This window comes from Saccopteryx leptura, chromosome 2, assembly GCF_036850995.1.
Source record: "Saccopteryx leptura isolate mSacLep1 chromosome 2, mSacLep1_pri_phased_curated, whole genome shotgun sequence".
Classification (NCBI taxonomy): Eukaryota; Metazoa; Chordata; class Mammalia; order Chiroptera; family Emballonuridae; genus Saccopteryx; species Saccopteryx leptura.
Window position 1 is genome coordinate 341,086,509 of NC_089504.1, and position 23,245 is coordinate 341,109,753.

A 23,245-nucleotide genomic window follows, 5' to 3' on the forward strand; every position below is an offset into this window, starting at 1 on the left:
CGGCCCTCCAACGGTCTGAGGGACAGTGAACTGGCCCCCTGTGTAAAAAGTTTTGGGATCCCTGCCCTACACAATAAAGGCCAGGCTCTTTTTCACATAGCACGGAACTCTCTAGGATTTCACTTTGGCTTACTTCTCTAACAATGCCCAGTAGTTTGCCATTTCTGGACCCTCAGCAAGTTCACTTAACCTCCTCTGAGCCTGCTTCTCTTCTGTAAAAACAGGCATCGTAATTTCTCAAAAAGTTGACCTGTCGGTCCTGGCCGGGTGGGTCAGTAGATTGGGGCTTTGCCCAAGATGCGCGGGGGTTGCAGATTTGATCCCGGGTGGGGCCTCATGCAAGAGTCAACCAATGAGTGCCTCAGTAGGTAGAACAGACGGGTCGATGTTTCTCTCTCTTCGTCTTATATTAATGAATGAAAAACTTTTTAAAGGTGACCTGAGGTTTAAAAGAGATAATACACTTAAGCCATACACAATCGGGATTACTCTCCCTAACATTCCTTTACACGTTACATCTGTCTCTAGTCCATCTTTTCAATTCAATAATATTTGTAAAATACTATATGGTAGGCACTATGTGGAAACAAGACAGAAAAGTAGGTTGGATGACGCCATCGTTGCCTTCCTCAATCTCATTACAAGATCGTTTCCCAACCAGTCTCTTTAAGGACTTGATCAGTTCTAAAATTATCAGCAAATCTGGAAGTCCTCCGAGGTTCAGACCCGGCAGCTCCCCGGGCGCCACCACGTCCCCGAACTCCGGTTTACCCCAGCCCGCAAACACAAATTGGGAATCCCCAGCATAAAACCCAGGACCTAACTCTTCCGAAACTTACCTTAACCCACGTGGCGGCCAGGGGGCGGGGACGCGTGGCGCAGCTTGGGCCAGGACCGTTGCGCCTGCGCACTGTGGCCGGCTCAAGGACCCGGATTTAAAGAGACAGGCGCTCCAAATGCTGTGGCTGAATTCGGCCTGTGGGCGCGGAATCCCAGGCCTGTGGTGTGCTCCGGAGCCGGGAAGGCAGGTGAGAAGCAGCGCGGCGGGTCCAGACAGCGGGGAGGAAGGCAACCCGGGCCCGGGAGCCAGCCCCCTCGGCTCCTCCCCTGCCCTTCCCCGGAGCCCCAGGGCACACCCTCCGTGACGTGGCGGCCCCCCGGGAGTCCGTGGGGTTTGGTCGCGGCTCCCCCGGACCCCCACGGCTCCACACAGAGGAGGGTCCCCTCGCGGGGGCTGCTCTGACCCAGGTTGGGCCTGCCCACTGGACCCCTTCTCTTCCCACCGCGTCCCTTTGCCCAGCCCAGGCTGTGTCCTCACTCGGACGGCCTCGCTTCCCCGCCTCCCGGGCGTCCGCACCCCGCTGGTGCCCCTGCCCACTGCCCCGAAAGCATCGCGGGAAGGTCCTCCAGGAAAAGCGGCTGCAGAGCTTTCCCTTCCCGGCCCGGTGCAGCTCACTGAGCCGAGGCGGCCCGGGCTGCTTTCAGGCCTCAACGGCTTCCTGCTCGCCTGCCGTTGATGGAACGCAGAGCAACGGCCGTGAGGACGGGGGACCCACGCGGTTCCTCAAAGCAGCGTCGTGCTCCTCGGGGCCCACGGATTGCAGGCACCGCGAGGTGCTCGCGGTCGGCTCCTTTCATTGTGGTTGTGGGGCTGCTTTATAGATCGTCCTTCCGAGGAAGGTGTGGAAACCCAACTTGTTCCGAGTCCCTCTTACCGGCCTGCCATACTTGCATACGCTTCACCTCTGTGATTCTTAAACTTCTGGGGATTTAGAGCCCTTTGAGGAATTTCTTGAAAATCACAGACCGCTCCCCCACAAAAAGGCACATTTATGAATATGCACATTTTGTATACATTTTCAGGAAGTTCTGAGGCACCTCCCGCACACGCGCGCGCGCACACACTCACACACACACACACCAGCCCATGCATAAACTGATTTTCATTTCCCCAACCATTCCGTGAGGAATGTATTTTTTTCCTGTTTTAGAAATAAGAAAACTGAGACTCAGGGATTTCTCAAAGATAACACAGCCCCTAAACTGGAGGGTCACAATTGCGCTGCCCTCCCTGATTCCCGTCCACCTGCTTTCCTCTGCATCATGCTGCCCTACATTGAGTGCAGTCTGCTCTTCATTATATGTAACCCAATAGCAATTTCACACGAAGCGGTGTCGGTGTACAGGCTGAAGTAATTTCCAGTATTTTTAAAATCAAAACTATGAAGATACTTCAGAGAAGAGGAACCTAAGAAAGTGGTTGAGGGGGTGCCATGCATTGTTATCCCTGTTTCCATTTGGGATTGATTTATCCGTTCCTTCAATGCTTGCCATCCAGGTAGTTCCAGCATTTCCCTGATTCAAGTTGCTGAAATAGAAACAGGCTAATTGCATATAGGGAGCCTCTGCTTAAAGAGTAACTGCTCCGCTGATTGTAAGAGCTAACATGTTTTGAGCATCTGCTGGGTACCCAGCTCTGTTCTAAAAGTTTTATTTACTTTTAGAATGACAGCCCCTTGAGTTCGATACAATTATTATTTTACAGTTGAGGAATGGAGAGAGTAAGGAACCTACCAAGGTCATACAGCAAATGAGCTAGGCTTTGAACCCACGTGGTCTGGTTCTAGACTCCGTTGAATTGCTTCTCAAAATAGGGCTTCTGATTAAAGCACAGATCTATGGAGTGGCTTAGTTTCCAAGGATGACGTATCTGTTTACTTCACATTAAAAACTTCATGGACATAATGTAATTTTTTCTGGGGATTAAAAAGAAACTTTAGGTCTTGTAATACTTAAGGGTCATCATTCATTTTGAGTATCAAGTATTGCTTATGGCTTCAGAAAAGCTTCCATGTTACAGGTATTTGGATTCTCTTGATTGTGACTTGCTAATTATATTTGTGTACATTAGGTAATTGAACGCCCTTTTGCAAACTGAATTTTCCTGTATTGGAACTCTTCTTCATCCTGTAGACATTAAATCTTGAGTACTTTGAAAAGTGTTTGATTAGTCAGCACAGACTGTCTAGAACCTTGGCCTTTGAGGAAATTGAAAGCCTAGCTCCTCATTTATATGTCACCTTTTCTGCCTCTCACCTTTTTGTGCAGCTGTATGACTTTGGCTCTCAAGATCCTCTTCCCACCAGCCCTTCGTGCACTGAGCCGAAAAGAACTGTGCCTATTCCGAGAACATCTCTGGTCAGACAGAAAACAATTCAGCCAGTGGTCAGAAACAGATTGGCTTCATGGGCGCTGCCTTCTCCAGAAAAGAAAACCCATTCTGTCATTCCAAAAAGGCAATCTAACACCTTGTGCCACCTGCCTTGTCTTCTTGCCAGGATCGCATGTGGGACTCTGCGGTGGGCCCTGTGAGATGGCCGAGCAACGGTTCTGTGTGGACTATGCCAAGCGTAGCACAGCTGGCTGCAAAAAATGCAAGGAAAAGATTGTGAAGGGTGTATGCCGAATAGGCAAAGTGGTGCCCAATCCCTTCTCAGAGGCTGGGGGTGATATGAAAGAGTGGTACCACATAAAATGCATGTTTGAGAAACTGGAGCGGGCCCGGGCCACCACAAAAAAAATTGAGGACCTCACAGAGCTGGAAGGCTGGGAAGAACTGGAAGAGAATGAGAGGGAACAAATAAGCCAGCACATTGCAGGTGGAGTAAAGAATGCTGCTTTCTCATCTTACTGGTACTGAGGAAAAAAGTGATAAGGAGAATAGAATCCATTGTCTGTCTGTCTTTCTTTCTTTCTTTCTTTTTCTTTCTTCCTATTTGGAAATAATTTTAAACTCACACAAGGATTGCAAGAATAAAAATAGTACAAAGAACGCTTATAGTCCATTTACACAGATTTACCTTCTGTTAACATTTTGCTGTCTTTATCATTTGTGTTTATGTACGCTCTCTCTATTACTCTCTTTACACACATGCATTTTCCCCTGAACCATTTGTAAGTTGCCTACCTCACTGCCCTTTGCCTTATATGCTTCAACATGTATATATACATTTTAAGAATAGCACTATTCTCTTACTGACTACTACAACTAACAACTTTAGCTGTACATTTATTCTAATAAATGTACATTTATTCTTGATATAGTATTAATTTACCATCTGTCTTCCAGTTTTGTTAGTTGATAAACTAATATCTTTTATAGCATTTCTCTCCCCCCTCCAGGATAGAATCCCTCTCTTAAGATCAGGTATTGTGACCCTGGCTGTTTGGCTCAGTGGTAGAGCATTGACCTGGCGTATGGAAGTCCTGGTTTGATTCCTGGTCAAGGCACACAGGAGAGGCGACCATCCACTTCTCCAGCCCTCCCCCTCCACCTTCTCTCTCTGTCTGTCTCTATCTATCTCTCCCTCTCTTCCCCTCCTGCAACCATGGCTCCATTGATTTTAGCACCTCAGCCCCAGGTGCTGAGGATAGCTCCATTGAGCCTCCACCTCAGGCACTAAAAATAGCTCGCTTGTGAGCATGGCCCGAGATGGGCAGAGCATCAGCCCCAGATGAGGTTGGTGGATCCTAGTCCAGGTGCATACAGAAGTCTCTGTATTTTCCCTACTCTTACTTGTAAAAAAAAAAAATCAGGTATTGTATTTAGTAATCATATCTCTTTGGCCTCATTTAATTTAGAACAGTTCCATAGTCTTTCTTTTATTACATTGACATTTTTTAACAGAATATTTATTGATATGTGTTGGATTCATAGATTACTTCTTTTTCCTGGCAGTTTATAATTTTACTGTACTTTATTAATTTGGTGCTTTAATATTCTATACTTGGCCAGTTGGGAGACCCTTTGAGCTGGCTTCTATGTCCTCCTGAATACCCTCATCTTGTTTAAAAAAATTTTTTTTTTTTTAGTGAGAGAGAGGAATAGACAGACAGGAAGGGAGAAATGAGAAGTATCAACTCATGGTTGTGGCATTTTAGTTGTTCACTGATTGCTTTCTCATATTTGCCTTGACAGGTGGGGGGCGGCTCCAGCTGAACCTGTGATCCCTTGCTCGAGCCAGTGACCTTTGGGCTCAAGCCAGCGACTATGGGGTTAAGTCAATGATCCCACACTTAAGCCAGAGACCCCACGCTAAAGCTGGTGAGCTGCGCTCAAGCCGGCAAGGTTTCGAACCTGGGTCCTCAGTGTGCCAGACCCAGATCAATGCTTTATCCACTGTGCCACTGCCTGGTCAGGCTAAAAATGTTTTAAAGGACTCCATTACTCAGTGGCATGACAGTATGCTCTTAGGCTTACCTTCTAGATATCCCCTCCCTGCTCTGGAATCAGCCATTTCTCTGAAAAGTCTAGGCTCCTGTTAGTGAAGAATAACATTAGATACCAAAATCTGAATGTTATGTGTCCTTGTTGCCATGAGATGTCTTCTTCCTTTCAGCAGACTGGAACTAGAAAAAATAAGTATGTATATACACAAAACACACGTATATGGATATATATAGTATATGCATACATACATGCATATTTACTTTTATGCCTATTTTAGAAATCTTATACTTCCAAATCCAATAGTCCTTTATAACCATCGGTGTCCTCATATTTAAAGTAATTTCCATATCTTCAATTAAGTATAGTTTTTGTCACTATGGGAGAACTCTAACAGTGGCTTTAAAAATGGACATCTATCCTTGCTTTTCAAGAGGAAAAAAAGACATCCAGAGAGAAAACTGCTAATATGTTCCCTTCTCAAGCTGCCGGTCCTGCCCTCCCCTCCCTTAGCCACTGGCCTCGGCCTTTATTCTTGACCCATCTCATCAGAGGAAGGGAAGTACATGGTAGAGTGAAACTGTCACACAGCTCAGATAGCTCAGTAGCTGAAAGTGGTCTGGCTCTGCCAAACTGACACGCTCTGTTACCATTTCCATTTTACTTTCTTGTGCATCTATGAACTGGGCCTAATTCCATGAGCTCAGTCTTATCTATTGAAATGTGATTTCTGATTTCCCCCGAATAACCAGGAGATTATTATATGCAGGAGAAGAAAAGGTAGAGAGTGTTGATGAAAATTTAAGTTACTAATAAAGTAAAGGGTAAGTGAGTCTTTCGTTCCCAGAACACCCTCTCGCAATACCGTATTACTGATTACCGGGTACCTCCACCTAGCCGGCAGCCAGCCTCGGGGTAACTTACCTTGGTACTAAGTTACCAAGCAAGGCTGTAAGAGCAGTTGATAGATCCTTTGGAAGCTTTCTCAGGGATCTTTCACTGAAGGGTAGTTTCATTTCTTTTGGGGGTCCTACAGATCTGTCTTCTAAGGCAGCAAGCACACCAAAGAAGAAAGCCGTTGTCCAGGCTAAACTGACAGCCACCGGCCAGGTGACATCTCCAGTGAAAGGTGCTTCACTTGTTACCAATAACAATCCCCGCAAGTTTTCTGGCTTTTCAGGTAAGATAGGTTATAGCTACTTTAATTGTTATTAGCCTCTTTTTAATTTGGTATCCTATTTGGGACTGTGGCGAAGAGTGAAAATTCTGTGCTATCTGGTCTCATTAATAATTTGCTTCCATCTGAGCAGAGACAGATAATGGCTAATTCTCAGCACTCCACCTGTATAACATTTCTTTGCATACTTGAATCTCTATTGCAGCAGAAAGATATTTGCTTTGACAAGCCATTTCCCTTTGGTGTCATTACCTGGGTCAGACAGATTATTATAACCTGCCCTTTACTTCCTTGTTTTTTCATAAATGAAAGGATTTTGAGAAATTGCATCCCTAACTTTGCCAAACCAGAGACGAAAGTCTGGGAGAGACAGATGTCGCGCGTGCCTTATGTAACAGCACTGGGTGAGGAGGGGCTTTACACATGCAGTTTTGTTTGTTCCTCAGTTAGCTTAGGAAAGTACTTTTATCAGGTCTGTTTTTGAATGAGAAAGTTGATATTCAGGTTCATTAGGGAATTAGTATTTATACTGAAATCTGTTTAACTCCAACACCTGTGTTCTTTTACCCTACATCCTGTTGTGTATTTATTTTTCAACACTCTGTAACTAATTCAGGTAAAGAAAATGAAGCCAAAACAGATGGACTCAGAAGCTGTTGGGAGTGGCAGCTTTATGTGAATGAAAGAAGCTAGAATTGAGGTCAGAAGACCAGGGTCCTGGTTCCAGCACTGTGACCTGAGAGCTGGCTTAGGGGAGGGAGCAAGTCACTTCACCGCTGAGCCTCTGTCACCTCCTCTGTGAAATGGGAATGGCAACACCTGCCTCCTTTATCCCACAGTGTTCTCTCAAGACCAAAGGAGATAAGGTTGTAAAAATGGTGCCTGACTGCCCTGGCCACGTAGCTCGGTTAGAGCGTCATTCCAGTCCGTCAAGGTTCTGTCCCAGTCAGGGCACATACAGGAACCAACCAATGAATGCACAGATAGGTGGAACTTCAAATTGATGTTTCCTCTCTCTCCTTTACTCTCTCTTTCTCTAAAATCAATACATTTTTTTTTGTATTTTTCTGAAGCTAGAAACGGGAGAGACAGTCAGACAGACTGCCGCATGCGCCTGACCGGGATCCACCCGGCACGCCCACCAGGGGGCGACGCTCTGCCCACCAGGGGGCGATGCTCTGCCCCTCCGGGGCATCGGGGCATCGCTCTGCGACCAGAGCCACTTTAGCACCTGGGGCAGAGGCCAAGTAGCCATCCCCAGCGCCCGGGCCATCTTTGCTCCAATGGAGCCTCGGCTGCGGGAGGGGAAGAGAGAGACAGAGAGGAAGGAGAGGGGGAGGGGTGGAAAACAGATGGGCGCTTCTCCTGTGTGCCCTGGCCGGGAATCAAACCCGGGACTCCTGCACGCCAGGCCGACGCTCTACCACTGAGCCAACCGGCCAGGGCCTAAAATCAATACATTTTTTTAAAGTTTTTAATTTAAAAAATGGTGCCTGGCTCTATGAGATTTTTATTAATTTAAAATTCTGAGATTTGTGTTTTTGTTTAATGTTATGCCAAAGATAGAAACAGAGAAGAGTCCAGGTGACAGTAAGAACAACATGTTTGTGGCAGGGCCCTGGTCCTGGGTTAGGGATCCAGGAGAAGGTGAGGGAAGCAGGGTGCCCCAGTTCTTGCAGCCTCGATGCTTTGGAGAGTCTGCCGGCTAAAACCCTCTATAAACTCCAGGGCAGAGAGAACGGTGCGTTTATAATTTACAAAGCCAGACAGGCAGAGCTTACCTCAGCAGCCTGCTAGCTAATGGCCCTGCTGCAAGCCTGCAGAGTGAAATGTGCTTTGTAAACTCACAAGGACACAAGAGGGGATCGCCCCAGAGTGCTACAATTATTTTGGGTGTCTGGTAAAAAGGCTTGTTGACAACCATAAAGAAAGAAAAGAAGGTGGTCATAGGGCTGGTTGGGAGTGGCGGAGGGCTGGGAACGTCTCTCTTCTCAGCCTGAGTCTCCTCATCAGGAAGAAGAGATTGAACCAGATAATCTTTATGGCTTCTTCCAGCTCTGACAGTCTGAGATAACATTGTTTTCACACCGACTAACATGTCCTTTGATTTCTTCCCCCTTCCTCATCCCAGCTTTTCTGGGGTCAGCTTCACAATTGCTCTGAGATCCTCCTGACTGCTCTTGGCATGAAGGTGGCCTTTGTTCTCCTGTGAAGCGCTCACATAAAGAGATGCTCATCACCTGGACCTCTGCTTGGTGTAAAGCCACCATTTCTTTACCATTAATAGCTGTGAGATTTGGGGAAATTACTTGACCTCCATTTCTTTACCTATAAGACATATGTGATATATCTATCCCAAAGGCCTATTTTGGGCGATTAAGTGAAGCTACATATAGAGCACCAGCAGAGTGCCTGTTAGTTTCCCTTTCTTCCTTGTCAGCAAGGCAAAATGAATCATCTCTGCTGTATCACTCTCCCCTATTCTCTCACCAACAGCCAAGCCCAACAATTCTGGGGAAGCCTGCACAAGCCCTACCCCTAAGACAAGTCTGTCCTCAAGCAAATGTGACCCCAAACACAAGGATTGTCTGCTCCGTGAGTTTCGGAAGTTGTGCGCCATGGTGGCTGAAAATCCTAGCTACAACACGAAGACCCAGATCATTCAGGACTTCCTTCGGAAAGGCTCGGCAGGAGGTGGGCCTAAGAGCATCCTGGGTGGGCTTTTCCTCTAAAGAGCTCAGACCTGTAGCCGGATACATGGAATGTGAGCTGTGCAGTTGCTCAGCGCCCTGTGCTTGGTTTAATGCTCTGCTGTTGCTAGCTTGAAATTCTTTTTTTTTTTTTTTTTTTTGTATTTTTCTGAAGTTGGAAACGGGGAGTCAGTCAGACAGACTCCTACATGCGCCCGACCGGGATCTACCTGGCATGCCCACCAGGGGGCAATGCTCTGCCCATCTGGGGCGTTGCTCTGTTGCAACCAGAGCCATTCTAGCACCTGAGGCAGAGGCCATGGAGCCATCCTCAGCGCCCAAGCCAGCTTTGCTCCAATGGAGCCTTGGCTGTGGGAAGGGAAGAGAGAGACAGAGAGGAAGGAGAGGGGGAGGGGTGGAGAAGCAGATGGGCGCTTCTCCTGTGTGCCCTGGCCAGGAATCGAACCCGGGACTCCTGCACACCAGGCCGATGCTCTACCACTGAGCCAACCAGCCAGGGCTGGCTTGAAATTCTTAATAGTTGAATGAAGACCCCACACTTTCATTTCGTGCTGGGCCCCGCAAAGTATGTAGCCAGTTCTCCCAGCACATTAGCACCTTTCTTCCTCTGCCCTTATTCTACACCCAGAAGGCCAGAAGAATCTATCCCATTTGACCAAGAGAGAGATTCACTGGCGTGTATGTTTGATTAGGTTTTTGTGAATCATATGCACAGCTTGGAATGGAATCTTCCAACTCTGCTTCTTTTATTCATCTGACACATCCTCACTGAGCACCTGTAATGTACTCATCACTGGGGACACTGAAGTGAAAGTCAGAGCTCTGCCCGGCGGAGTCCATCCAGGGGCTGAGTCCAGGGGGCAGACCTGAACCACCCGCCACCAGCACTGCCCTCGCCTCCTCTCATGAAATGCATGGGCTGCTGCGGCAGCACAGGCAGCGACATGCACATCTCTTTCAGTTCCTTGAGTTTATGTATTTATTTGTTTAAGCTCCATTTCTCAAGAAGGATTCTTCTGTCTCCAGATGGTTTCCACGGTGACGTGTACCTAACAGTGAAGCTGCTGCTGCCGGGTGTTATTAAAAGTGTTTACAACTTGAATGATAAGCAGATTGTGAAGCTTTTCAGCCGCATTTTTAACTGCAACCCGGATGATATGGCACGAGACCTAGAGCAGGTCAGAGGAAGGGGAGGGCAGATGGCATTCCCAGTGGGGTTCTGCCAAGCCCAGCACCTGCAGCCTCTTTTTCCTGGTCTGGGCACATGCTGTTTTAGGGAACTGAAACCCATCTGAGCAAGCTTCCTTTATCAAAGGAGCTGAAGCAGAGGCTACAGCTGTTAGTTTCATAAGGCTCTGAGGACTGAGATAATGTTACCGCCAAGCCGAAAGCCTAGCTCTCGAGGATCAGAATTTGAGACTTCCTGCTGTCTCTCCTGGGGCTCTTTCTGGACCCCATTTTTTTCTTGCTTTTTCCCCCCTATAACTTGGGCTTACCACTCAGTTTTGCTTTGTTACTGACTCTAGCCTTAGCACCATGGAAAGTTTCTAGCTAAGCCCCCCTGTTATCTGATGACTATATTTGGTCTCTTAGCTCAGATTCTAACAGGAATCAAATTGGCCCAACCCTGAATTAGTCCTTGTATCCCTTTCAGCCAAGGCAGGTGGCCAGGTGCTTTGGTGTATGGAGACTCTTTGCAGAAACTGTTGGTGGGATAGATTTCTCTAAGAAGTGAGGTCAATATGTGTGAGCTGGGCTGGGAGCAATGACTGAAATCTTATTCAAGTCCGGGGGGGTTGGGGGATACACTTGGCCGCTGTGGGGTTGCAGCAGTGGCGTTTTGGTCTTTGGAGACAGGGCGACGTGTCCGAGACGATCCGAGTCTTCTTTGAGCAGAGCAAGTCTTTCCCCCCGGCTGCCAAGAGCCTTCTCACCATCCAGGAGGTGGACGAGTTCCTCCTGCGGCTCTCCAGGCTCACCAAGGAGGACGAGCAGCAGCAGGCCCTGCAGGACATCGCCTCCAGGTTGGGGGGCTGCCCAGTGGGGGGCCTGGGGAGACGGGATCACTGGGGAAGGAAGGTTCGAGGTTTGGGAGCTCTTCAAAGACCAAGTGAATGTGCCTCCTCCCCTAGGTGTACAGCCAATGACCTTAAGTGCATCATCAGGTTGATCAAACACGATCTGAAGATGAACTCGGGTGCAAAGCACGTGTAAGTAGCAGCTCTGACAGCCTGAGCTGCCAGCCTCCTTTGTTGCCCGCTGGTGTCAGGGCTTTGGAATCCTGGTCTGGATTTGAATCCTGATTCTACCTTCTTCCTTCTGTGGGGCCCATCACCATCACTTGACCTGGCTCAGTCTCCATTTCCTTATGTGTAAAGGAGATAACAACACCCTTCTCTCAAAGGACGGAATGTGTTCAGTGAGCATGAGTCACTTGCCCACTCCAGTCCCCTCTTTGCTACGGTAGCATCCACGCAAGCACAGTATCTCAGAACAGCTGTGCTGTCCAAGAGCTTTTCTACCTGTGAGTCTTCAGACACTAGAACATCAGCCCTTGCCCATGTATTGGGACCCCCCCTCTCTATGAGGACAGATTGCTATTCAAAGCAATAAGGTCAAAAGCAGTGGTTTTTGTTTCATGTTCCTGTTGCATTGGCAGGTTAGATGCCCTCGACCCCAATGCTTATGAAGCCTTCAAAGCCTCGCGCAACCTGCAGGACGTGGTGGAGCGGGTCCTCCACAATGAGCAGGAGGTGGAGAAGGAGCCGGGCCGGAGGCGAGCTCTGAGCGTTCAGGCCTCACTGATGACCCCAGTGCAGCCCATGCTGGTAAGGATGCCGCCCTGGCGCTGCTCCTGCTCCTCTCCGTGTGCGATCTGGGAGGCTGTGGATGCCGATCGCCCTTGCAAGTCGGTGCAGGAGTTGGGGCAGTGAGAGTGGAGACATGAAAGGGCGTTTCTCCGTGGGGCAGTAAAGGCGAAGGAGAAGACGGCGTGATCCAGTGGAAATGAGTGAACTCGAGCGCAGCTCTGCCACAAACAAGCTTTAGAATCTTAGATGAGTTACTGAGCTTCTCTTGTTCTTTAGTTTTCTGTGTGTGAATGATCTATGAAACCCTCTGAAGCATCTACCTGGAATGGTTTTTCTATCATCTTTCCCAAAGACAGGTGGATGTGTGAGTAACTCCTGGCGTTCTGTGACCTGCCCCAAAGGAGCTCTGAGAGTTGGTGGCAGAGCCAGGCTTCCTGTGACAGGGTGACTTGGGCCTCCTTTTCTTCTGGAAGGAGGAAGCTTAAGGAATGAAGACATCTCTGACAGATTGTCTGGGGCCTCTCCTCATTTCATAAGAAACGGAGTCTCCTTTCTAGCGTTGGTTTTCCTGTGCACAGGCCCCTCCACATGTGCTGCATGCTGCTGTGAGATCCGTGGGTAGTTTGGTGCTGTGCAGTGCTGTCTGTTAAACTCTGTGTTATCCTGACATCTCGGTTTAGGGTTTCATGTATGGGGTAGGGAAGTGTTCTCTCTCTCCTAGGGATGTGGGACAGCCAGCACCAAAATAGTGACATCTCCATCCCAGGGACGGCACCCCGGTCATCTGCAGTAGTGGCCTTTCTGACTTTTGTAAGAATTCTTTCTGGAGTCTTTTCTACAAACTGTCATTTAAAGAGTGGCATGGGTTATATAACTTAGTGGTTAACCACACAACCTCTAGAGTTGGGCCTAGATTCAAACCTCATTCCTGCCATTTACTAGCTTTGTAATCTTAAGTGAGTACTTACTGTAACTTCTTTGAATTTCAGTTTTCTCATCCATAAAATGAAAACAATTATCTAGCCCATAAGATACCACATCAAGGATGAAATGAAATTATGCCCAGAATCTGACACATATAAATACCCACCAAATGGTAGCCATTGCTGCATGAGTCAGGATGGCACAGGTATGTGATAAGCACTCCTGTGTCTTGTCCTGTGGATCCCTGATCACTGCCACCCTGCCAGCCTTACTGCCACCTGCACTCTTTAATCTTACTTCTGCGTACCTCCTGTGCTGAAATAACCAATATGTTAATAACAAAGCAGAGGCCTTGCAAGATCCTAAATTACTGGGGGCGGAAATCAAAGACTGTTTCAGTGGCATTTTATTAGCTCTTCAATGACTTGCATTCATATTCCTCAAAATGCAAACTTCTCTGTCATTCAGCCTTATTCCATTCCCATCACCTGCAGTGGCTGCCCTGCGGGCATGCTCTGGTGGTTGTCCCAGGGCCCTTGGGCTGTCCCTGCTGGGCAGCCCACACTGGGAGAGCACCCATCATCTCCAGGGTTTTCTTTCCCCGCCCCAAGGCCGAGGCCTGCAAGTCCATTGAGTACGCGATGAAGAAGTGTCCTAACGGCATGTTCTCCGAGATCAAGTATGACGGGGAGCGAGTCCAGGTGCATAAGGAGGGAGACCACTTCAGCTACTTCAGCCGCAGTCTCAAGCCTGTCCTACCTCACAAGGTAAGGTCCCTTCCTTCTCCAGGACTGTCTTTCCCTTCTCCCTCTGTGAGTTTCAGGACCAGAGCTCCATAGCCACTCCAGCTCTGGTACATAATAGGTTTGTTTTGTATTTGTTGAATGAATGAATGAATTTATTGTAGGACTCTTCTAATACTGAGGGGTTGCTCACTAGGCACAGCCAAAGAGCCCAGACTGGGGTTAATCAGCACAGAGCCCCGGCAGACAGCGAGACTTCCCCTGCCCTCAGTGATGTTGAGACTGTGAGCTGATCTGGCGAGTGACTTACAGTGCTTGTCTTGCGTTTCCATTTCCGGTGTGCTTGCCCCTGTGGTAAATTATGGCTCATGTACAGAGGGGTTGTTGGGTGGTCATTCATGAATTTCTTCAACAAATATTAAGTGTAGTCTGTGCTAGGTGGTAGACATAGCAGTTAAAAAAAAGAAAAGAAAGAACCAAACCTCTGGCCTTCCAGAAACAAAGCCCTATGGGAGACATCTGGGAGCCCAGCCTCCTGCCCTCAGTCGGGCACTGAGAACCTTACTGCTCGGCCCTCGCAGCCCCCAGGGCCTGGGTGAGAGGTAGCTTCAAGGAAGAGCAACTGGAACGTCTGGCTCCAGTAGCTTGTGTGTATATGGCCTTCCTGTCCTTACTACCTTCTCTCTCTACCTAGCTCCGAGCCCCGGGGGTGAGGAGGCCTGGGATGCGGCTCATAGCCTTGCCTCAGCCTGGCCTTCCTGCTGGAACACGGGGCAGCCAGGCTGTCTGTGTCAGGTGTCCCAGAGCACAGCTGAGCAGCGGCTTCCCCGTGGAGCATCGGTGCGGGCTCTCTGGCTCTGGGGTGCACAGTACACCACTGAGGAACTGCTCCTCGCGGGTGGCTCAGAGGCACCTCCTGTTACCTGGGAGGAAGTTGGAGTACCGTGTCCCAGAATAGAGCCCTCTCCCTGCTCTCCCTCACCCAGGTTTCATTCACCCCTTGTTTCCCCTGTGCTTCTGGCTCGTAAGGCGATTGAGACAGACTGGGGTGGACGTTTCCTGTTCCTGCTCTAAGAATCACATGTATTCATGGTCTGTGTGCCCTGCCCAGGGCAGAAAAGTCATGCTTTCTGGACCTCTTTGCTGGCATCACTTAGAGGGGGCTGCCATGGATTACAGCGAGACTTCTCCGGCTGAAACTGTCAGAGACTAGGGCTCTGCCTTCATCAGGAAAATCCAATTCCATCCAAACATCCTTTCTTCCTCATTTTGAAGATGGCTGTGGGTTCAGCACTGCCACTCAGAGAAGACTCTTCTCACATTTCCTCGCTGCTCCTAAGGGGCTTCATTTCCTCCTCTCCATCTGTTTTCCATCTAGTCTGTTTTTCCCCACAGGTCTCTGCCTTTCCTCCCCCCTTCCATGTTGGCCCGCCTCCACATACTGTTTCTTCCTTTTCCTCCAAACTCCTCTGCAGCCCATAGAAGGGGACTCAGACATGGGCCAGCCTCTTCCTGGGTCTGAAACATAACCTGTTCCTCTTGTCCAGGTCTGACAAGGCCCAGGTCTGTTTTGCTCATTAGCTGGGCTTCCACACATTGCTGTTCTGCATCCTTCTGGGGCCTGGGTTTTGCTTTCTGTGGCTTGGCTTCAGGTCCCTGCTGCCTACGTCTCCTTCACCTAAGCAACTCGTCTACTTCCAGGTGGCCCACTTTAAGGACTATATCCCCCAGGCGTTCCCTGGGGGCCACAGCATGATCTTGGACTCTGAGGTGCTCCTGATCGACAACAAGACAGGCAAACCACTGCCCTTTGGGACTCTGGGTGTGCACAAGGTACTGGCTCAGGACAGATGCACAAGAATGAGTGTACATGTAGCATGTGTGTGTGTGCACGCGCATGCGCTCGGCCTGAAAGGGGAGGAATTGATCACTCACTTAGGGTTGGGTATATCTTCATTTCTGAACTGTTTCTGAATTAATCCAGTTTAGATGTGGTGTTTTGTTGTGGGGGTTTTTGCATAAAAAGGAGCTAGTATTAGGAAAAAACTAATCGGGCTGGTTTCCATTCAGGGCCGTCTGCTACGTGTCCTTATGGACAGGGGCTTCCAAGTATAAACAGGACCTTTCTGTCAGGTGCCCCAGAAGTCTCCAGAACTAGCCTGGTGTTCCCCATTATTCATGCCCTCTTACTGGCTCCTTCACATGCCAACTGCCTCCTTTTCCCTTACAGAAAGCTGCCTTCCAGGATGCTAATGTCTGCCTGTTTGTTTTTGATTGTATCTATTTTAATGATGTCAGCTTGATGGACAGGTGAGGAATCTATTTTAAGTCCCTGAGTGGGAAGGTGGGGAGTTCAGATTGGAAAGAAGTGGGGGAGGGGCTGGATCATACACCTCTTTGTGTCTAGTAGGTGGGTAGGGCCTGGGGCAGCAGCAGGAAGGGGATGAGAGGTAGCACACTACACAGTCAACTCCCGTGTAGTGTTGGGAAGAGAAGATGTGGTGACTAGATCTCATCTCTGAGAGCCTAAGTCACAGCCTCCCACCCCACCCCAACAGCAAAATGGACTGTGGACAAGAAAGAGACTGAGCACGGTGGGGTTTCAGTTTATTTCTCCAACAGCACTCATGAGGACATGAGGCAGATGGTTTTCAGCTGAGAGCTTTTGCTTTCGGAAGAGGCTAACAACAGGGAGCCCATGATTATAGGGGAACAGTGAGTGGGCCCGTCTTCAGGAGAAAGAGCTATCTTGACTTAGCTGCCTCCAAAATCTTAGGCCAGGGGTCCCCAAACTACAGCCCGCGGGCCACATGCGGCCCCCTGAGGCCATTTATCCAGCCCCCGCCGCACTTCCAGAAGGGGCACCTCTTTCATTGGTGGTCAGTGAGAGGAGCATAGTTCCCATTGAAATACTGGACAGTTTGTTGATTTAAATTTACTTGTTCTTGGCCCTGGCTGGTTGGCTCAGTGGTAGAGCGTCGGCCTGGTGTGCAGGAGTCCCGGGTTCAATTCCCGGCCAGGGTACACAGGAGAAGCACCCATCTGCTTCTCCACCCCTACCCCTCTCCTTCATCTCTGTCTCTCTCTTCCCCTCCTGGATCCAAGGCTCCATTGGAGCAAAGTTGGCCCAGCCACTGAGGATGGCTCTGTGGCCTCTGCCTCAGGCGCTAGAATGGCTCTGATTGCTGCAGAGCATCGCCCCCTGGTGGGCGTGCCAGGTGGATCCTGGTCGGGCGCATGCGGAGTCTGTCTGACTGCCTCCCCGTTTCCAACTTCAGAAAAATACAAAAAAAAAAACAAACTTACTTGTTCTTTATTTTAAATATTGTATTTGTTTTTTTTTACTTTAAAATAAGATATGTGCGGTGTGCATAGGGATTTATTCATAGTTTTTTTATAGTCTAGCCCTCCAACGGTCTGAGGGACAGTGAACTGGCCCCCTGTGTAAAAAGTTTGAGGACCCCTGTCTTAGACCCAAGAAACCAGTACTGGGTTTTTTTGTTCTTTGGGGGGGGGGGTTAATTTTGAGAGAGAGATAAGATGAGAAGCATCAACTTATAGTTGCAGCACCTTAGTTGTTCATTGATTACTTTCTGATACGTACCTTGACCCAGAGGGCTCCAGCCAAGCCAGTGACCCCTTGCTTAACCAGTGACCTTTGGGCTCAAGCCAGCAACCATGGGGTCATATCTATGATCCCATGCTCAACCTGGTGTCCCACAGTCAAGCTGGTGAGCCCACGCTCAAGCTGGTAACCTCGGGGTTTTGAACCTGGGTCCTCTGCATCTTAGTCTGACACTCTACCCACTGCACCACCGCCTGGTCAGGCTGGCCCCTTGCACATTTAAAAGTGTATCCTTGCCTCTACCCCTCCCACACTGGCCCACATCCTTGAATATTGAAGGGAGAAAGAATTGTTGGGGTTAGGGCTTCAGGTCCTGAGCCTACCAGCCTGCTGAGCCAAGAAACAGCCAGCCTTGGGCCAGGGATGAGACAGGGTGCTGGGGATAAACAAGAAGAGGCGGGGTCATTTTTCAGGGGGACCGGAATTGCTACAGCCTGTGTGGGCTGGAGGCCCGTTCTCCCATGACTCGATGCAGTAGAAACAGGGACCCTGTGCCAGAGCTCACAGTCGTTCCCGTAGTCCTGCACTCGGGGCTCTAAGCCATGGCAGACCCTCTCCTGAGGCAGCTTATCATTGTGTCCTTTCCCTCTTGAGAACCCTGATGAGGGCGGGAGCATCTGGCCTCACCTCAGCTCTCGCGTCCCCCTTAGGCCTCTGTGTGAGCGGCGAAAGTTCCTTCATGAAAACATGGTTGAAATTCCCAACCGGATCATGTTCTCAGAAATGAAGCAAGTTACGGTGAGCAAAGACCCCGCCCAAGGCAGTGAGTGTCCGGAGTTTGAAAGCAGGGCAGAGAACCCTTTGGTCACATGTGACTGAGGGGCTGCCTTAGTTTCTAATGGGAGCAGCTGATGCAAGTATGTTGTCTCCTCTCCACCCAGGAGGGCAGGGCAGGAAACATTTTAGGGGCTCCGTGTCGAAGCTGCAGCAGCTCTCCGGTTGGGAGGGTCCCTGCTCTCAAGCCCTTTGTTCTTTGTATTCAAGTCAGGGTGTTTCCAGTGGGCACTTTACTAGTGTGTGAGAAGTGACCAGCACCCTCTCAATTCTCACACCCCCTCCATTTTCAATATCTCCTGTTATCCCTCAGAAAGCTTCGGACTTGGTGGACATGATAAACCGGGTGATCCGGGAGGGGCTGGAAGGGCTGGTGCTGAAGGATGCAAAGGTAAGGTCACAGCCTTTGTTTCTCCTGGAGACTGAGCCCTCCCGCTGAGCGTTTCCAGCCCTGGCCACGAGGTGGCAGTGGCGGTCTGAGGTGTTTGGGGCGGGTGCGGAGGGGCCATCTTCCCAGGGTTTGGGCAGCTAGCTGTGTTCTGGAGCTAGGAAGCGGGCTGGTGTCTCCTGCAATGCCTGGAGCCTCAAGGCGCGTCCCTTGGGTGGGGTGAGCACTGTGAAAGACATGACGTGTCACATGAAGGGCCAATCCCACCCTCGTGGAGCTTCCCTTCTAGTTTGTGGTCTCTCTTGCTCCCCCTCAGGGTACCTATGAACCTGGAAAGCGGCACTGGCTGAAAGTGAAGAAAGACTATTTGAATGAGGGCGCCATGGCGGACACAGCTGACCTGGTGGTCCTTGGGGCCTTCTATGGGCAAGGGAGCAAAGGTCAGAGTGGGCTCTGGCCCGTAACCTCGGGGTTTTGAACCCGCTTAATTTGCCAGCAAGGCCAGTCATGACTGACAAAGTCCCGGGACCAGGAGCCTCCCTGGCCCAGGTGACCTCAGGTAGTCAGTGACATCTGAGAGCCAAAGACTTGGGCACGGAGAGGTTAGACAAGACTGCCCTGTGCTAGCCTGGCCCAAAGAAACTCGCCACTACCACTCAGGGCCTGGCGCCTGCTCCTGGAGGGCAGTCTCGGGGTCCTGACCGGAGGGAAGGCTGGGCCGAGCAGCTAGGACTGGGAGCCAGGCACAGGCAGTTCCCTCTCTCCTCGCCAGAGCTCAACAGGTTGTGTGATTATCCCTCATTTACTGAAGAGGAAACTGGGGCTGGTGAAGGTTAAACTGGTCAGAGGGAGATCCAGGATGTGAGCCCTGGCGCTCTGATGCCAGGCCCTGTGGGGCCGGCAGAGTTGGCTCCTTCCATCCACAGCTCAGCCCACCCCCCCTCCCAGGTGGCATGATGTCCATCTTCCTCATGGGCTGCTATGACCCGAGCAGCCAGAAGTGGTGCACCGTCACCAAGTGTTCAGGGGGCCACGATGATGCGACGCTTGCCCGCCTGCAGAAGGAGCTGGACATGGTGAAGATCAGCAAGGTGAGGGGCGGCCTGGCCGGCCCTGGCCTCAGCGCTGGCCAGCGCTCCTGAGACAGGCTGCACTGGGGGGACTGCAGGTATCCTTTCTGCTCCACAGAAAGGCGAGCTGCTGCTTGGCCTGGTGGCAGTAGAAGCTGAACTGCTTGCCCTTAGCCACACCCTGTGTGGGCTGGGAGGACCCACGGGGCAGGGATCAGCCTTCTGTGCTGTCATCTCTTCTCACTTCTCACAGTCCATGGACAGGAGAGGGTTTAAGTCTGGTTTGGGCTCAGGAATAGCCTGACAGCATCTTTTTTTCCTCCAGGATCCCAGCAAGATACCCAGCTGGCTGAAAATCAACAAGATCTACTATCCTGACTTCATTGTCCCAGACCCAAAGGTATCAACCCAGTGGTCTGCAGTCACTCAGCCCACAGAATGAGCTTGAAAATTCTCTTGGACCACAGACATGCTATCTTAACCTCATGACAGTCCACCCAGGGACAGGGATCTGGACTGGCCAGCCAAGTAAGAGGCATAGGGATGGCCAGTCATCACTAAGGAATCATCCTCAACAGAGAGGGAGCCTCCCCATCCCCTAGTCACAGAGGGTCTGCACTGGGAGTCACTAGCCCAGTCCCTTGCAGTAACAGAAACTGAGGACCAAAGAAGACAGTGCCTCCCTAAGGTCATATAGCAGCAGCAGCAGTGAGACTTGAACCATCTCCTCCCCGGGAGCCAGTGCTTGTTGGCTCTAACTATTCTGTATTGCTTCTAGTTGGTTGGGAGATGTTTGCTTCTTAACCAGTGAGTGACCTTACTCCTCACAGAAAGCTGCTGTGTGGGAGATCACAGGGGCTGAATTCTCCAAAGCTGAGGCTCACACGGCTGACGGGATCTCCATCCGGTTCCCTCGCTGCACCCGGATCCGGGATGATAAGGACTGGAAATCTGCCACTAACCTCCCCCAACTCAAGGTGCCAGCTGCATGTGTGTCCTCGAACCCACTGTCCCAGCCTTGAAACCTTGGACATTTGGCCTTTTCACATGTCCTCCGTCTTCTCCTTTCCCCCCTTCTTCTGAGAAGGAGCGAGGATAGCTGGACAGGGAGACCCAAGTGCTGCAGGGCCGGGAGTGGCAGATGTAGGCATCAGGCCCCCTGGGTCCTGGGCGCTGGAGTGAGAGCACCCACTCAGACGTCCTGCTTAGCCCGGGCCACAGGCTATGTTTATGAGAACTGGAGAACAGGGAACAGTGATCTGTACCAATTACTCAACAGCCAAAGTTTAGAAAAGCACCAAGGAAGCCAGCTTCTTTCCCCATTTGTCTTTTCCCTTTCTGCTCCCCAGCCACATGTGCCTAAAACAGACTGCACAGACCGCCTGAGGCCAGCGGCTAGGAAGGGTGTGCTACCACCTGCCCTTGTCCCCTCCGCAGGAGCTGTACCAGCTGTCCAAGGAGAGGGCGGACTTCACCGTGGTCGCTGGGGATGAGGGGAGCTCCACTACAGGGGGCAGCAGCGGGGAGAATGAGGGCACCTCGGCGCCTGCCGTGTCTCAGGCCAGGACGTCCCCCAAGCAGCCCTCCCCCGGTGCCAAAAAAGCAGAAGGGAAGCGGAGTCACCCCAACAGCAAAGGTGGTAAGAAGGGAAGGGGCTGGGGTGAGGAGTGCAGTGAGGGCAGAGATCAAAGGACAGGGACTGGGTCTCGCATTCCAGCTCTCAGATCACGTGATTCTGTCTGTGCGGCTGACATGGACTGCATTCCTGTTGTGTGCCCAGCCAGGGGCCAGAAGCCATTCTCCTGGGCACCCTCCACCTGCTCAGCAAACCTGATGACAGGACCCTGGGAGAGCCCATCTGATCTGGGCATTGGCTGCCTCTGAGCTCTCCCTGCTCACCATGCTCACAGCAAGGCCTGACCCGGTCTTGGCTGCCTGGCTTCAAAGCTGACAATTATCAGCTCCCTTTACCGTCTTCTTAGTTCTGACTAAGCTCTCCTCTGCAGGCCACAAGCTAACTGCAAAGCCTTCCCCTGTGAACGTGGGAGAGAAGCTGGTCACGAAGTCTTCTGTGAAAGTGGGGGAGAAGCGGAAGGCTTCGGATGAGACCCCGTGCCAGGCCAAGGTGAGGGTAGGAACAGGCGTACACCAGGGTGCTGGTTTGGCTCTGGTTCTCATGCTCCCAACACTCAGCACTTGAACTTTGAGCAGAGTAATGGCCAGACCCCCACCCTCCTGCAGCTGCTCTATCCTGTGTCCTCTCATTGCCTTGCAGAGGCAGCTGGCCAGTGAACAGACAGGAAGGAGAGCTATGTCTGCAGGCAGGAGGTAGACAGCCCAGCCTGGCCAGGAGAGGCTGCAGGGACCCACCGGCTGCTGACCCCAAGTCACAATTTACATTAAAGGAGAGAAAGCCCGGTCTGGGCATGGGAGTGCAGCGTGTTTGTGCTCAGGGTGGGAACTGGGCCAGCCAGCAAGGACGGGGGTAGGGCGCGCACTGGCTTAGTGGCTGTCCTCTCACCTGAGAAGCCTCCTCCCTCTTGTACTCTCTGGTCAGTCTGTTTGACTACAGCTACCAAGCAACTATCGAAGCCGGAAACTAAGTGTACTCCTAGGGGAGTTGGTGGCCCAAAGGGCAGATAGAAAAGTAAATATCTGGTCACTACAAAGTACAGTGTAGAGTTGTGCCACCCCATGACCCCACCAGCCATGAGTAAGCACAGAAAGTAGCTCAGCAGCTAGGCCCTGAGCCCAGCCCCCAGCAGACCTGTAGAACCTTTGCCACCTTTTCCCTCCCTGAAGCCCTGTCATCCATCCACGGTAATGAGCCGGGCTCCTGGCCCCCCAGTCTAGCTATTTGTGCACAGTGCACTGCTTGACTAACATCCCTGCCCACTAGCCACGGGATGGTTTCTGGAGACGTACTTTTCCCTTCTGCGGGTCCCCAGTGCTGGGACCCATCCCCTCTCCCTTTCCTATAGGCCCGGATGGAAGGGAGTGCCAGTCCTGTGTAATCTGCAGTGGCTGGGGGGGGGGGGGGGGCTTTACACCTGTGCCGCTTCTCCCCTGAACTCTTGCCACCCATGTCCTGACCACTGGCGAGGCTCAGTCTCCGGCTCCTGTTCTAACCCTACTCCCTGGTCTACTCTCCACCCGTGTGGAGACCCTTCTGCCCCCCAGCACAGGATCGGCCCCCACTTCTGACCCCACCCCGACCCCTGTGCGTTTGCAGGTGCTGCTGGACATCTTCACTGGGGTGCGGCTCTACCTTCCGCCCTCCACACCAGACTTCAGCCGTCTCAGGCGCTACTTTGTGGCATTTGATGGGGACCTGGTACAGGAATTTGACGTGGCCTCAGCCACACATGTGCTGGGTAGCAGGGACAAGAACCCTGAGGCCCAGCAGGTCTCCCCAGAGTGGATTTGGGCGTGCATCAGGAAACGGAGACTGGTAGCTCCCTGCTAGGACTGCTGCCTTCCTCCCCCTCCCTCCCACGGGCTCCAGCTGGGGCAGAGCTGGGCGGAACAGACTTTCTCCTCCAAGCAGTGCGTCTTCCAGAACCCACCAACCCTGCATGGTCGTGCCCCAACCGGAGTCGGGTGCTCTGGTGCCACCAGTGAAGTCATGTTCTCCTGCTGATCTATACAGATCTTCAGATCTGGGTGCTGGTCTCGTCTTTTTTCTTTTAAAAGCTTTACATCCTTTTTAAAAATAAAGTATCTTGCAGTTATCTCTGTCCTTCCCCATTTCTGCCCCACCCCTATCATCTTCCTGGTATCTAAGGAGTGAAGTGCA

General features: G+C 50.9%; 1 protein-coding gene across 1 annotated transcript; it reads left to right on the forward strand.

Moving 5' to 3' along the window:
• Positions 1-889: 889 nt before the first annotated feature.
• On the forward strand, positions 890-23,179 carry LIG3 (DNA ligase 3). The gene is made up of 20 exons (XM_066363836.1): positions 890-1,028; positions 3,109-3,659; positions 6,264-6,407; positions 8,901-9,098; positions 10,142-10,293; positions 10,973-11,139; positions 11,248-11,325; positions 11,775-11,943; positions 13,461-13,616; positions 15,294-15,425; positions 15,823-15,902; positions 17,868-17,955; positions 18,305-18,382; positions 18,696-18,819; positions 19,328-19,470; positions 19,775-19,849; positions 20,280-20,426; positions 20,887-21,088; positions 21,456-21,574; positions 22,682-23,179. Exons 2-20 carry the CDS (start codon positions 3,113-3,115, stop codon positions 22,913-22,915), a joined length of 3,033 nt encoding a protein of 1,010 aa, XP_066219933.1. The 5' UTR covers positions 890-1,028; positions 3,109-3,112; the 3' UTR covers positions 22,916-23,179.
• The last annotated feature ends 66 nt before the right edge of the window (positions 23,180-23,245 follow it).